This window comes from Terrapene carolina, unplaced genomic scaffold (assembly GCF_002925995.2).
Source record: "Terrapene carolina triunguis isolate 2854851 unplaced genomic scaffold, T_m_triunguis-2.0 Scaffold96, whole genome shotgun sequence".
Classification (NCBI taxonomy): Eukaryota; Metazoa; Chordata; order Testudines; family Emydidae; genus Terrapene; species Terrapene triunguis.
The window spans coordinates 56729944-56745857 of record NW_020664447.1 but is presented as its reverse complement, the minus strand read 5'-3'; the positions used below and the strand labels follow the sequence as shown (position 1 = coordinate 56745857).

Below are 15914 nucleotides of genomic sequence, written 5' to 3'. Positions count from 1 at the left end.
TTCATTAGGGCAGAGTAGAGGAATCATTGATCCCTAGAAAAGATGCTTACCATTTGGAAAAGGAGGGGGCGGGGGGGCTTTCTCTCACACCAACAAGATACCTGAGCTATGTCCTGCTCTATTCCCTGGACTGGCCACCCAGGGAGGAGAAGTAAAGAGTACTGAAACAACTAAGCCAAGTCTGAGGTGTAACCAAGAGAGGTAAAGATCACAGTTATTCTTTATATAGGGAGGGAAATATATTAGATAAACCAAGGTTAATATAATCCTTGTGAATAGCAAAGTTTAATGGGAGACAGGTAGCCTACCAAGGAGGCTACAAGGAAATTATTTTGAGTTGTACTTCTTTAGAATCAAGACAAAATAACAGCTGTTACTTTCAGCAGACTTTGAGTCATTTAATCAAGTTAAAGTAAAGGGATTCTCCCGTCAACCTTTTTGTAAAACCTTAAGGAGGACTGTTTTTCTTTAACTTAGTATTATTTCATTACTAATTGGCGAGCCAGATAAGTCAAACCAGTGACTTATAGATTGTATTCCAACTGTAATATCAGTTTGACCATTGTAATGTATTTCTTGTAAATTGTCAGGAGAACCAACTTCACCTAGCTAATGGCATATTTCGCTTAAAGTAATATTTGTTCTATAACTTTCTGCTTAATCTTTTAATGTATAAAAGACACTCTGAAATGATTTATTTCCTAAATCTTCAGCATTAAACAACTATGAAGGAGAAAAAAGTAAAATCCTTAAGTCATGTCTGAGCTCATTCTGTATTTCAGTAACTTAAAGTACAGCCCTCTTACTTCTATACAGTTCATTCATGAATCACTTAAAATGATTTTCTGGGTGATCTGAGATTCAGGAATAATATGGTTGAGTATTGGGTTTAATTTAGGATGCAGAAAGTTTATATTATTGAGTAAGAATTCCTTTGCATGCTTTTTTCTTTATATTATCTATAAATGTTTTTCTTCAGTGCAGTTTATGCTCTCTGTAAATGGTTGTCTACAGTTGCATTTGTGTTAATAACACTGTGCTTTTTGTGCATGTCTAGCTTAGGTTTGGGGAGGGAGGGGTATGTTAGAATTAAGAATGAAATTGACTCTTAAATTTCTTAAGCCTGTGTCTGCAGTTAATAGTTTAAGGAACAGTAAAATGTATAGGAAGGAAAATAGCCTAACACGATTCTCCATCTCAATCCTTCCCATACCAGCAGATGTCGCCTAGGGTACAAGTAAGGGTCTGCTGTCCTTGTGTATCCTGGGCAACTGTTTGCATCTCCTCTATGTTATGAAGTCCCTTAAGTTTTTTCCTCACTGAGTATTTTTCAATAAAGAGATTCTAACATGATCTGCTTCAACACATGCCACTTTAACTATGTAAAAGATTTGGAAAACATCCTTTATACCTGAGTGTCCTAAATAAAAGAAATACTTATTCATTATGTTGTACTTTTTTCTTTATAGTCAACTTGTGTTTTTTTTTTAAAATACATTTCTCCCCTGCCTCTCAATACCCCATCTTATGTTTTTACCTGTTCTCTCTCTCTCTCTCTTGTCTCTCAGTATCCCGGAGTTCCCTTTGAAACTTTGTCTGCTCAGCGCCATTTGGTTCCCTCCACTCTCTCCCTCTTCTGGTAGTCTTCCCCATTTGCTACTCTAGGTCCTGCTTTTTTCTTTTTCTTTCCCCCCCACCCCCCGAGCCCTTTATCTTTCCTTACTAGTTTAAAGCTTTCCTCGTTCGCCCTCCTGTCCTGGTACTCTGAAGACTGGCCTCCCGCCTGTTCATATAAAGTCTGTTCAATCCATGCCACCACCTCTCCAACAGAAGGAAAATGAATGTTCTGTAAATCTGAATCTTTTCACTCTTCATCTACCAGTTTATTTGCATGATCCTGTTGCTTACTGCTTCATTCATTTTTGGTATTGACAGAATCTATAAGAAGGCACAGTTATTGTCATCTGCTTCAGTTCTCAGCTAGGGAGTATTAGCCAATCTGAACATAAATCTTAGGTTTTTTTCCCCATGATGTGCAGCCCGTGGGTCTTTTCTCCCTCTCCTATGAAATCAAGTGACTCCATTTATGTCTCTGATCATAAAGTAATTCATGTTAAATTGAAGATCCGGAAGTGTAAAGCAAAGGACTCATTCCACAGCTCCTCCTAATCTCTTTCTAAATCTGTAATACTATTAATGAGATGTTTGTCCATTCAGTGTGTCATAGCTTGAAATCATGGACAGTCATAAAGTAATAATTACCACTCATTTCTCTTTTTTACAGTTTCCAAATAAAACAGTTGCACATGTTGCCTGCAATATGCTTAACATGCTGATTCATTATGTATATAGGCTTCAAATATACCAAGCTGATTCACCTTTAAAAATTATTCAGGTAAGTAATTACAAAATATTTTAAACAATTTGCAGTTTTCTAGGGATTTTAGGAAACCATATAATTGAAATTGAAGTAACTAACTTAAAATTGTGATGTGACTGTTTTTATAGATGTTAAGTATAAAGTGTGCTTTTAGTCAAATTAAGTTTGCCGCCTGCATGGATGTACTAGGTAGGTGGAGGAAGGCCTCTGTAGCCTCTATTGCCTCCTTGCACACCTGCATGAGGCAGATATAACTTAGTCCCTAGAGTTCATTAGATAGTGTCTTTTTGAAGTTCAATAAAAATTGTTTTACAAACAACAATCTAACTGGATGCTACAGTTTGTCGTAATTTTAGGAGAATTTAGCCGTAGGTATGGTATTGTATCACATTTGCCTGATGACATATTTAAGTTTAAAAGAACTGTAACTTTTAAAGAAAACTATTTATTTATTGTCCACAGATCCTGATAGCAACTATTACGCATCTTCTACCCAATACAGAAGCTTCTTCTTATGAACAGGACAAAAGGGTAATTAGACATTAATCATGCTTTTTTTTTATATGCTACTGTTATATAACTATGGAACTGCCAGTCATGGCTCTATGATTATGGTTGACTTTTGCCTTAAGGCTGGGATTCAGACTCTTTGTATGTAAAATATAGTATATTCTCCCCGAAATTACAGCATTTATTCTTTGAGAATAGAATGAGTTTTCTCAGAATTTACAAGTACAGTAACTCCTCACTTAAAGTCATCCCGATTTAACGTTGTTTCGTTGTTACATTGCTGACCAGTTAGGGATCGTGATCGTTTAAAGTTGCGCAATGCTCCCTTATAACATTGTTTGGCAGCTGCCTGCTTTGTCCACAGAAAGAGCAGCCCGTTGGAGCTAGCTGATGGGAGCTTGGAACCAGGGTGGACCAGCAGCCCCGCTATCAGCTCCCCACTCCCCTAAGTTCCCTGCCCAGCAGGCTATCAATTGCCGGCAGTTCAGCTGTCCCTCCCCCCACTGCCATGTGCTGCTCCTGCCCTCTGCCTTGGAGCTGCTCCCGGGAGCCTCCTGCTTGCTGTGGGGGGGGGGGGGAGGATGGGGGGCTAATGTCAGGGTGTCCCCCTCCCCCCTGCTTCTGCCCCCCCCGCTTACCCCATCTCCATAGAGCAGTGGGGGGACAAGACAAGGCTCGGGATGGAGCAGCTGGCAGCAGCTGCTATCTCAACTTGCTGATCTACTTAAAAAGGCAATGTACTTAGAGCGGGCTCAGCATACATAAAGGGGCAATGCGCCTCTCTCTCTCTCTCTCTCTCACACACACACGGTGTGTGTGTGTGTGTCTGTCTGCCATGCTTTCTCCCCTCCCTCCATTTGTGCTGCCTTGTAGAGTGTGAGGCTACATTAACAACAATGTGTTAACCCTTGAGGGCTCAGCTGTTCCAGTTCATCATTTAGCAGTAAGGCCTCCCTGGGAAATATCCCACCGTCTTCCACCCTGACTTCACCACCTCAACCAACCTTCACAATTATCATTGCTGTGTATAGTATTAAATTGTTTGTTTAAAACTTATAGTGTGTGTGTGTGTGTGTGTGTGTGTGTGTGTGTGTGTGTGTATGTGTATGTGTGTGTGTGTGTGTATATATGTGTGTGTATGTATATATAAATAAAAAAAATAGTCTTCTGTCTGGTGGAAAAAAAATTCCCTGGAACCTAAAAGCCCTCCCCCCCCCCCCCCCCCCCCCCCCCCATTTACATTAAATCTTATGGGGAAATTGGATTAGCTTAACATCATTTTGCTTAAAGATGCATTTTTCAGGAACATAACTACAACGTTAAGCGAGGAGTTACTGTAAAGCTATTAGCGTTAAAATTAATTTTAAAACTGCTCCATTAATAAACTTAGCACCCTATGTCAGACCTTTTCTTCTTGTCCCTAAAGATCCTAATACCAGAGTATTGCAGACTTTTCAAACTTCCTATATAATTAGTGAATTGAAATCTTGTGCATAGACTACATTTGAAGACCACTTTAGGATTAATTATCATTTTGTATTGTTACCAGGAATAATTTAAAGTGCATTGTTTAGAAGGAGTAGCACATAATTCTTCATTAATTCTCTGAAGATTGCCTTCTTTCAAAATGATTGTCATCTCCTCTTGTTCTGAGTGGGCCTGCGGCCATAGAGGCCTGAGGCCCTTAACAAAAATGACCTCTGCTTTCATTCAGCTGCTCCTCAGTGCTCCTTTCTGCCTCCTGATAATAGTGGATTACCATCCCCTAAGGGCAGTTTGGCTCCACTTCTATTGGGAACAATGAAAGGCAATGGCCATTTTTGAAAAGGGCATCTCAACTCAGGGCAGTAAGTGGCTGATTGTGGCTCTCTTGTTCTTGGTCACCCCGCCCTGGTGGAAAGCAGAGCAGTAGGGGACCTACTTTAACTTCTGCCACTGTCATAAGCTCCATCAGGCCTCTCAGCAGTGGAAGATCATAGAGTTGCTCTGCTCCACCACACCTACTCCTTCCTCTTCTCACATTTCACACCCATGGCGATCAGGGGAGGTCCCGGATGACTGGAAAAAGGCTAATGTAGTGCCCATCTTTAAAAAAGGGAAGGAGGAGGATCCAGGGAGCTACAGGCCAGTCAGCCTCACCTCAATTCCTGGAAAAATCATGGAGCAGGTCCTCAAGGAATCAATTCTGAAGCACTTAGAGGAGAGGAAAGTGATCAGGAACAGTCAGCATGGATTCAGCAAGGGCAAATCATGCCTGACTAACCTAATTGCCTTCTATGAGGAGATAACTGGGTCTGTGAATAAGGGGAAAGCAGTGGATGTGTTATTCCTTGACTTTAGCAAAGCTTTTGATACTGTCTCCCACAGTATTCTTGCCAGCAAGTTAAAGAAGTATGGGCTGGATCAATGGACTATAAGGTGGATAGAAAGCTGGCTAGATCGTCAGGCTCAACGGGTAGTGATCAATGGCTCCATGTCTAGTTGGCAGCCGGTTTCAAGCGGAGTGCCCCAAGGGTCGGTCCTGGGGCCGGTTTTGTTCAATATCTTCATTAATGATCTGGAGGATGGCATGGACTGCACTCTCAGCAAGTTTGCAGATGACACTAAACTGGGAGGAGTGGTAGATACGCTGGAGGGTAGGGATGGGATACAGAGGGACCTAGACAATTTAGAGGATTGGGCCAAAAGAAACCTGATGAGGTTCAACAAGGACAAGTGCAGAGTTCTGCACTTAGGACGGAAGAATCCCATTCACTGTTACAGACTAGGGACCGAATAGCTAGGAAGCAATTCTGCAGAAAAGGACCTAGGGATTACAGTGGACGAGAAGCTGGATATGAGTCAACAGTGTGCCCTTGTTGCCAAGAAGGCTAACGGCGTTTTGGACTGTATCAGTAGGGGCATTGCCAGCAGATCGAGGGACGTGATCGTTCCCCTCTATTTGACATTGGTGAGGCCTCATCTGGAGTACTGTGTCCAGTTTTGGGCCCCACACTACAAGAAGGATGTGGAAAAATTAGAAAGAGGCCAGCGGAGGGCAACAAAAATGATTAGGGGGCTGGAGCACATGACTTATGAGAGGCTGAGGGAACTGGGATTGTTTAGTCTGCAGAAGAGAAGAATGAGGGGGGATTTGATAGCTGCTTTCAACTACCTGAAAGGGGGTTCCAAAGAAGATGGATCTAGACTGTTCTCAGTGGTACCAGATGACAGAACAAGGAGTAATGGTCTCAAGTTGCAGTGGGGGAGGTTTAGGTTGGATATTAGGAAAAACTTTTTCACTAGGCGGGTGGTGAAGCACTGGAATGGGTTACCTAGGGAGGTGGTGGAATCTCCTTCCTTAGAGGTTTTTAAGGTCAGGCTTGACAAAGCCTTGGCTGGGATGATTTAGTTGGGGATTGGTCCTGCTTTGAGCAGGGGGTTGGACTAGATGACCTCCTGAGGTCCCTTCCAACCCTGATATTCTATGATTCTATGAAAACACACATGAGATGCCATCTCCCTCCCCTTATGCTAATAATAGCATCCTTATGCTGGGGCTTCGCAGCAGCTGGCGTAGGGCACAGCAGAGCTCCACCTCCACCAAGTTTACACTGGCAGGTGGTTCCTCTATTTAAGGAGATTTCTTCTCAAGTTATGTTCTGTCATCTAAATCTGGGACTATAAATACTAAAATCCCTTAATCATCATGTGTTTATTGCATGATGTCACTATCGGGCAAAGTTGAGATTATTGCTGTGAAATGGGTATTATGCTTATATGTTTTATAATAAAATATAGTTTCAGAAATCACATTAGGGGTTTTCTTTATTGTCACATTGATAAATATATTTATTAACATATTTAAAGTATTTTGAAGAATTTTGTTGCTGTTTATTTGAACTCAGTTGTTTTATTTATTTCACTGTGGCCACTTGCTTAGGTTTTTAAACTATAAATAAGTTTAATTGTGTTTTTAGATAGTGTTTGACATGAGTTTACCATTATTATTGAACTAGTAGTCTGATCTGTGTTTGAAACCTTGGCGTGTTTGTTGTGTAATGGACAATGTAAAAATAGCTACTAGAGGAAGATGGGTGTATTATAGAGTGAAATAGTTGTTGACATAGGAAAGCATTTGGATATCCTTCAATGAATATATGGTGCTGTATAGTTATAGTAGCAGATTATGAAGGAAGAATAACAATATTTATAAAGTAGTAAAGGCAATTCAGATAGTTTACTCTTGCATGATCGTTTATTCTCTTTACAATGAGGCTCAAGTGCGACCATTCCACCACCCCACTTACATGTTGTTGATCTATTATTTTAAAAGAATTTGTTTTTAAATGAACTTTGCAAAATCATGGAAATTTATCAGCGCAGGCACAGCTATTCATCCGCCTATCACGATGATGATGATGATGATAATGAAAAGCTGTTCATATTGATAGTCCTTGGACAGAATATAAATTGGGGTCTCAGCAGCTAGAGCTTTCACCTACAATATGAAGTTTAGGCATGCAGTAGCTTCTAAGTAACTTTAATGTGGCGGTATTGTCTAAGGTTGATTACCTGTATGGTTAAATTAGGAAGAGAAACTAAAGCAGGAAAACAAAATACAGTAGGAAATGTAAAGCAGCAGGCTGCTATTTTAAGTGAATTGTAACTAAAAATACTGTTGTTACAGTTGGTGGTTTCTTTACTTCTCTGTTTATTGGACTGGATAATGGCCTTGCCTTTAAAGACCTTACTGCAACCTCTTCACACCACAGGAGCTGAAAATAAGACCGAACAATCTGTTCTTAATTGTGTATATAAGGTACTTGTGCTTTACATTGTTTTGTTTTGTTTTTAATGAAAACTTGTAAAGCTGGAGGTGATGTCAGTTATGGGGAATGAAGACAGAACCTTTCTGTTCTGTTTGACTCAAATTCTGTGACTGTACTATAGGCTTCTTCTGCCTGTAAACTTATGCATTTTACCCAGAACTACTTAGTCTTGGGATGTATCCTAAGCAGTTAGTTTTGCCTCATTTTGTGATGGTTTGATCTAAAGAAGTTTAATCATTCATATAGTGCTATAAATAATGTTGGTCCAAGAGAAGGTTAGTGCCAAACAAATAATAGAACACTACCCTAAAGAGTTTACAGTTCAGGGGCAGTGGTGAAGGTCAACCCTACAAACAAGACAATGTATGTAGATTGGAATGTAACCCTTACAGATTGAATTATTTTAACCTTTAATTTGCTTAGTGCAAACATATGGTCAGTGCCATTAAGTGCAAAACAAAGACAGACTTTACCCCTCAAAAATCTTACATTTGAAATGTAGATACATAGAGAATAGGAAATCTAGAGGTAGAGGTTACTTATAATAAACCACTAAGTTATATATTTACTGTATTTTTATTACATATCCCTTTTACACATGCTGCTGTTTTTACTAATCCTCCTTTAATATATCACTTGCAGACAGGAGGTCAGATCCATGAACATACAATGTTTAAAACTATCCCACGTTTTGTTTTACCCTGTTTAGTGGGTTTCATTGTTTGGTGGTAGGTTTTCTGTTTTTAACAAATTTAATCAGAAAATGAAGTAAAGTTAGTAATCTGTTTTGAAATCCTGGTCTTGTTCTAGGTTCTGCATGGATGTGTCTATGGAGCTCAGTGTTTCAGCAACCCAAACTATTTCCCTTTAAGCCTTTCTGATCTGGCATCTGTGGATTATGATCCTTTTATGCATTTAGAAAGCCTGAAAGAACCAGAACCACTACATTCCCCTGACTCAGAGCGATCTTCTAAGCTCCAGCCAGTCACAGAAGGTATGTCAAATTGTCTGGATGAACTCTTATTTAAAAGAGAATAGACAGGCTCTTGGTTTCCAATACTGAAGTGTGTATCTACATAATGAATTTTAAATTATATTTAATGTCATTTTAGACAATACATAGTGTTCATCAATATAGAATGAAACAGTGTAATTTTGAACAATTACAACTCAGATAACTAAAATAAATAGATCTTTTACAACGTAGAAATCAATCTTTTATGGATCCTTCTGCTCATGTGTATAAAAAGTGCAAAATATTGCAATGTGATGTGTAAATGTTTTACTTTCATTTTGTTTTAGGTAAATGAGTGCACTTAAGTCTTAATTTTGCTCTTTTTTTATAATTTTGTTTTTTATGATCTTCCAAATGTAATTTTATAATATCACTAAACTGACATGACAGAATTTGAAAGACTGTTGAAAGTTTTCTATATTTAAAAATGGATTATTGAAACCTATCATAATTCATTCTATGCCTATTTTACACATTTGTAAAAAAAAAAATGAAGTTAATTACTAGAATACAATTTTATGTCCTCTACTTCAAACCTCATCAGAGTCAGGAATTAAGAACACTTTCTTCTGAAATAAAGACAGCAGACACGAGAAACTAAGATTTAAAGTAGTGACACATTTCTTGTAAAATGTATCTATCAAGTGGCCTCAATGGAAAGAAAATTGAAAAAGATGAGTTTAATATTGATACCAAATACTCTATGTAGTGCTATTCTCCCTCCATATTAAGTTGTTCCCTTTAGGCTTCCTTAAAGGTATTAAGAGCCAGATAAATGCAGAACCTTTTTGTAGCAGCTGTGTGCTAACAGCAGGTGATTTTGTGGTCTGTAGTGACTACGTGCTGTTTTTTTATGTGGGGAAAATGGCTAATCATTGTGCCCTTGTCTAAGGCATGCTTCATCATCCTCAAGTACTTTTTTGGCCAAAGAATTCTAAACATAGAGCTGTCCCCTAATAAGCTCAGTATTGGATTGAACAAGTCTGATTTGAGAACTATTGGCAGGAGGAACTGTAATTATTAAATTTACTGAAGAATGAAGCAAGGTACTGTATTTGGCTTTTTGTCAAATGGCAGTGGTCTTATTAGCGAAAAGTAATCATCTGCAGGGTCAGAATGAAAGCAGCTTTGAAGGATTCATTCTGTCCTAATTACAGTTTCACCTATACGTATTATGTAAAGCTAATATTTAAAGCATTTGCCAGAATTAACTTCCACTGCATGTTCTATTACAGTGTAGTGAATTGCAGCAGCTTTTTATACCTTGCATCTTTTGTATGCTATAATAATCTGTAATTATGGGTTTGCAGCAAACGCTGTGTGGCTTGTTTAATCTGACAATCTGAAAAGACAACCCTGAATAGATTTTTTTTAAATGAATGCCAGTTGCACAAAGCCTTAGCATCGATTTCTTCATTTTGCATTTCCTCACATGATTGGTTCTTTTATGATTTCTTGTTAAATTTCTAAATAAAGGTAATTCCACGTGTTCCTTATGTCTCCTTAGATGAGATATGGTAACCTTATATGTTTTTTTTTTAAAGTTTCAAGGCTTTGTAAATCTGAGTAGGCTAGATTACCAAATGTAATTGACAAACCATAACATAGATTTAATTGCCGCCCTGGCACTTCTTGCCTGTGCCATAACCCAGGGAACAGTACCAAGCACTGTTTTACCCATCCCACAGCATATTCTCTTGCTTGCATTGTGGTAGGTGTGATAGAAGCAAAGTTGATGGATTAGAGTAGTCACAAGCCAGATCAAATCGGGGGCCAAGTAGTGCATCTCAGCAGCAAAGGAGCATGCTGATTGGCTGCATTTGGAGCAGAAGCACACTATTTGAACTACCATGAAGCCAAACCACACAGCACTCCTCTCACTAGACATAGGCTTAGCAGTGCACAGGTACTTTCATACAAACCCGTTGGGGGCATAGATAGGTAGAAGGGGCAGGCGTATTAGTGGGGAAAATGTACAAGGACAAGGAGAGAGTGTGCCAAACTGTACTTAGGACGAAAGCTCATTCATGAGTCTGGGATTAGGGAGGTATATAGAATTTGCTAATCTGTGTCCATGTCCTCCCTTCCATGTGTTTGTGGCAGAGTGATAGTATAGCTGACTTTTACAAGGAACAGTTCTGAAATTAAATGAAAATCTATATTAGAGTTTTGTTTAAATACCACTGAAATTACAAGATACAAATCTATATAAAAAAAATAGTAGGAAGGCTTTTCCTGTATTAGCAAAGCTTGCAATGTTAAATACATTTCTTTATTTTCCCAGGGTCAAGTGTTCGTAGAACTCTAAATGTTAAAAATGGAAAAATATCTGTTAGTTTACCTAGTCCTGATCTTTCAACTGTTGTTGCAGGATTGTTTCCTGTAACAAGTGTGTGAAAGCAATATGTATTTATGCTGAGACAAAAAAAAATCCCGTACTAAATATTACATAGCTATTGCAGTGTCGCTAGCTGGCAAAATCAGACAATTGTATAAAACCTTTAAAGGGGGAACTTCTTCCACAGCTGCAGGTAAAATCATTTTCTCTTACAAAATTGCATCCACAGATCCCCACTTTTGGGACCTGTGTACTGTGTCCCTTGGACCTCAGACCTTCTTACAGGCTGGTGCTTGGGACATGAGGCTGAGAGCCACTGTACTCCAGGGTCAAAATTATTAAAAGGTGTTCAGCTGTTACACTGTTCTGGATTTTTTTTTTATTTTCTTCTTCATATTCCTCTCAACAAATATTCAACCTGCTGTAGATAACTTTACATGTAGATTTTAGGTTCTAAAATTAACAGGTTTCCTCAACTTTTTGTTCAGTTCTTAGTTTTATTTAAAATAATAAAATAATAGAACTTGTTCCCCTTAAAGTCTTGCCACCATCTGCTAGTATAGTTGAAGGTGACACGTGTATCTTTTCTGGGGGTGGGAGGAAAGAAAGCACTTAATTCACTTCTAACAGGATGCAGTTAGACCAGAACAACTTGTGCTTAGCATGCCTAGGGAAAGGATATTTCTTTAGACTGTGTACAGCTAGCTTGTGTCTTTATCTGCCCCGGAGGTTCAAAGGGAGTAGGAGAGACACTTGGTCATTATTTTCCCACTCAGCTGCACCACTGCAATAGTGATAAGCCCACACGGCCACCTGCTGATCCAAGCATCATAAAGAGGACAAGGAATCCTCCATTCCATGCATTGTCTCAGATTCTGCAGCCCCTGTTAGATCATTGGTGAAAGACCATCAGCCTTCCCATAAAAGAAGGAATCTCAGAGTCTGGAAAAAATAGCCAGTGTAATCTTCTCCTGACAAACTACCAAACAAAAAGGTGTTCCCTTGACATGACATACCCTTAATGTGGCATTTTAGGTTGACACTGTAACTCAGACAATAGTAGTTGTGATAATGCTCTGGAGATTCTCATGGTTACATACTTTGGTCCATTCATGAAAGAGAGGGCAAGATACTGGATTTGTGCTTTAAGGTTCCTAGTTTATTTAACGGTAGACTGATGCTAAACAAGGAGACTGAAGAAAACAATATCAGGGCATCCAACCACTTTACTGTTCTTGGGGTCATTCACAATATTCAGGAGAGCATCAACAGTCATCCTTTCAGCTTCAGTGGAGGACAGGTTTCTTTAATAACAACATTACTATCTTAAATGTAAGTATTATTAATTTCATTCAGTGATCTCAAAATAATTTAGTCTCTGCTACTTCTTCTAAGAAGGGATCCTAGAGAGAACCAATCAGAACTTCTGTGTGGGTCTCCTTTATAAAGACTGTTGGGGATAATAGATTTAGTTTTCCCCAGCATAACATAGTATCACTTCATACGTCTCATTCCTTGATATAATAGAGAAGGGCTATAGCCTGACATTATTATTTTTCAATTATTTAATATTTATATTTAAGTTTTTTTCTATGGTACTTCTCTCAGCATCTCACCAACATTAATGAATTTATCCTTACAGAAACCTTGCGAGGTTGGGAAATATTCCCATTTTACAGATGAGGCACAGAGAGATTTATGGCTCAGTCCAGCTCCCTTTTGAAATGAAGGGCATGACTCAAACAGGAAGTCTGTAGGAGAGCTGGGACTAGAACTTCTAAATCCCAGTCCAGTGCTTTACCCACTACACCACCTTTTCTCTTCACAAGACCATTGTGCTGCATCCTCCTCCATATTGCTTTAAGGGGCCTTTTCTTGTGAGTTTGAGGTAGGAAATTGCCTCCCTTCTGGAAATGGGAGCAATAGAACACATACAGTTCATTCATATTAGCAAGAGGTGTTTACTTTCAGTATTTTCTCATTCTAAAGAAGTCCGGAGTCCTTTCTGCACTAGTAAACTACATGAAAAGATTCAACAGGTTTTTCATGAGGATCAGATTTTGGGTGGTGACTATAGAAATGAAAGCTGTGTCCCATCTACAATGCAGTTAATCCCTCCTGTACTACTTCCCTTTTCTGGGCACATGAAATTGGCTTGCCAGATCTGATATTCCTAGTTCTTGATTTGGCACGTCCTCTGTTCCTGCGAATCATGTCCAGTCTTTTCTACCAGAAAGAATGGTGAGTGTTAAATTTGGATTTTGTCTTCACTATTTTTATCAAATTCTCCCACAGTTGCTGTAGAACTGGTGCAATTCCACTGGTATTAACAACAGTGAGAGCGGCAGTGTAAACCACAAAGGCAGATCTGGGGGCTCATCAGTTGGAAACAAGAGAGGAGAAAGACTTGGGGGTATTAGTAGATCACAGTCAAGAGCCACCAATCTTATTTGGCCGTGAAAAATTCCAGTCACGCATGTTCAAGAAAGTGAATTCAACCTGGAACATGTGTAGAAAAGGGCTACTAGGATGATATGGGGAATGAAGAAAGCTTATCTTACAAGAGGAGACTAAAAGAACTTGGCTTGCTTAGCCTAGCAAAACAAAAGTTGAAAGGGGATATGACTGCTCAATTTAAAGACATTAGGGGTGTAAACACCAAGGAGGGAAAAGCGCTATTTAAGCAAAAGGAAAATGTTGGCACAAGAACAAATAGGTATAAACTGGACATAAATAAATTTAGGCTGGAAATTAGAAGTAGGAACCATCAGAAGAGTTTTAAGATGGAGCTTCAGAAGTTTATGATGGAATTACATGATGAAGTTGCGTGTGATAGCAAAGGACTAGACTTGATGACTCAGGAGGTCCTTTCTGGTCATATGTCCAATGTTCCTATGTAGATCAATGAAGTGGGCAGACTGAAGGAAAGAAAAACGGAGTAGAATTGTCTAAGTCAAGGGAAAGAGAAACTGAATGTAAGGGAGAGAAGGAACAGGAGTGTATTCATTAAGGTGGTTTCTCATCTCTCAGTTTATATAATTTGGTGCTTATGTTCTAAAAGGATTAATCACTTATCAGAGCAACAGAGTGTCCTGTGGCACCTTCTAGACTAACAGACGTATTGGAGCATAAGCTTTCGTGGGTGAATACCCACTTCGTGAATGTGCGCCTGATGAAGTGGGTATTCACCCACGAAAGCTTATGCTCCAATACGTCTGTTAGTCTAGAAGGTGCCACAGGACTCTGTCACTTTTTACAGATCCAGACTAACACGGCTACCCCTCAGATTTGTCACTTATCAGAGTAGATCAGTTATTACACACTTACAGTAAAGATGGTTTGAAGGGAGCTAACTACACATTGTACATGGGCCAGAGCAATATATGCCATGCAAATTTTTGTCAGATATATGCTAAACAACCATTTGGAGTATTCTGCATACTTTTTTTGTAATATGTAACTGTTTTTGTTTTGGTAGAGCAGTTCTTAAAATATACTTTGACTAAATTTATAATGAACCCTCAGCCCCTCCTCCCCTCTTCAGGGAATTCTTTCTTTTCTATAAAGAGTGGGAACTCTAAGAAAGAAATTCCAAGTTTGTTGGGGGGAGAAAGTTAATGGGTTTCCAATAAGTGGCATTCTTAAGAGGCAGTGTGCTCAAAAAAATAGGACACTGCTCTGGAAGTCAGTAGACCTGGATTCTATTCTTGGTTCTGCCACTGAACTGCTGCATGACCTTGGGCAAGTCACTTCACCTCTCTGTGGTACCCCTGCCACCCTTTGTTCGTCTTTTCTATTTAAACTGTAAGCTCTTTATGGCACAAGTTACTCTCTGTGCAGCATGTGCGTGCATAAGTGTGTACAGTGTCTAGCACAATGCAACCTTGATCGCATTTGGGGCCTTTAGACAATACCATATAGAAATTACTGATAATCAATTCACAGAGCGGCAATCACTTGCTCATCTCGTTATCAAGCTTTCATTTCTTTTAAAAGCTTTCAGTCGATCTGTTTTTACTCTATGGAGACATATTACAAACAAGGATGGATTGATGCATCAACTAAAGCACTTAAGGGTGACTCAAATTTGAAATGCCAACAAATTGGGAATCTAAAGTTGCTGTGCTCCTGGGAACCCAAAGGTAGTAGTATAATATTTGTTTGTGCTAGTCACTTAGAGTAAATATCTGCAGCAAAGATGATCCAATAGCAGAGCTCCCTTTACTGGTTATACTTCTGGGGGAATTCTGCGCCACTGCTCGTGTGCATAATTAATGAGCTGTGCATATTTTTAATATTTTACGCAGAAAAAAGCTTCTGCTGGAATGTTGCTGCAGTTCTGCCTTTTGCCCACCAGAGGGCACTGTGGCACTAGAACACAGCAGCTGCTCCCAGCCAGCTAGGGAAGAGAAAGAGCCTGCCTTCTTCACAGCGTCTGTCGGGCCAGGGGCTATGGGGTGATAGACAGCGTGGAGCTGCTGGGGCATCAGATAGGGGCTCATAAGGGCTAGTGTGGGAGGACAGACTCTGGCAGGGGCTGAATGGGAGTGGAGTTGCAGGGCCACATGGGCAAAGGGGGAAGGAGGTGCCGAGCCACAGGGGGAAGGGGGATGGCTGAGTGGGGGTGGATGGACACGTGGCCAGGGATTGTAAGGACACAAGAGGGTGCAGGGGCAGATGTGCCTGACTGAATGGGAGAGGCTAGGGGTCAGACAGGGTCTGCATGGGGGAAGCTCCCTAACAGTTCCTCCCCGTCCCGTCCCCCCCAAAAAACCTGTTCCATATTTTTCCCACCCATACCCAATAACCTTTCAAGCTCAGACCCAGGCTCCTTCCCAGCAATTACTTCCCTGTCCTTTA

General features: G+C 39.8%; 1 protein-coding gene across 2 annotated transcripts in view; it reads left to right on the top strand.

The window, feature by feature from the left end:
• RALGAPA1 (Ral GTPase activating protein catalytic alpha subunit 1) overlaps positions 1–15914 on the top strand; it is a 240762-nt gene that overhangs the window by 158654 nt on the left and 66194 nt on the right. For both annotated transcript variants that reach the window (XM_024195992.3, XM_026651454.2), the window contains exons 29-32: positions 2285–2395; positions 2843–2911; positions 7560–7691; positions 8512–8695. In XM_024195992.3, coding sequence (XP_024051760.2) covers positions 2285–2395; positions 2843–2911; positions 7560–7691; positions 8512–8695 — 496 coding nt within the window. The remainder of the gene's footprint in view (positions 1–2284; positions 2396–2842; positions 2912–7559; positions 7692–8511; positions 8696–15914) is intronic.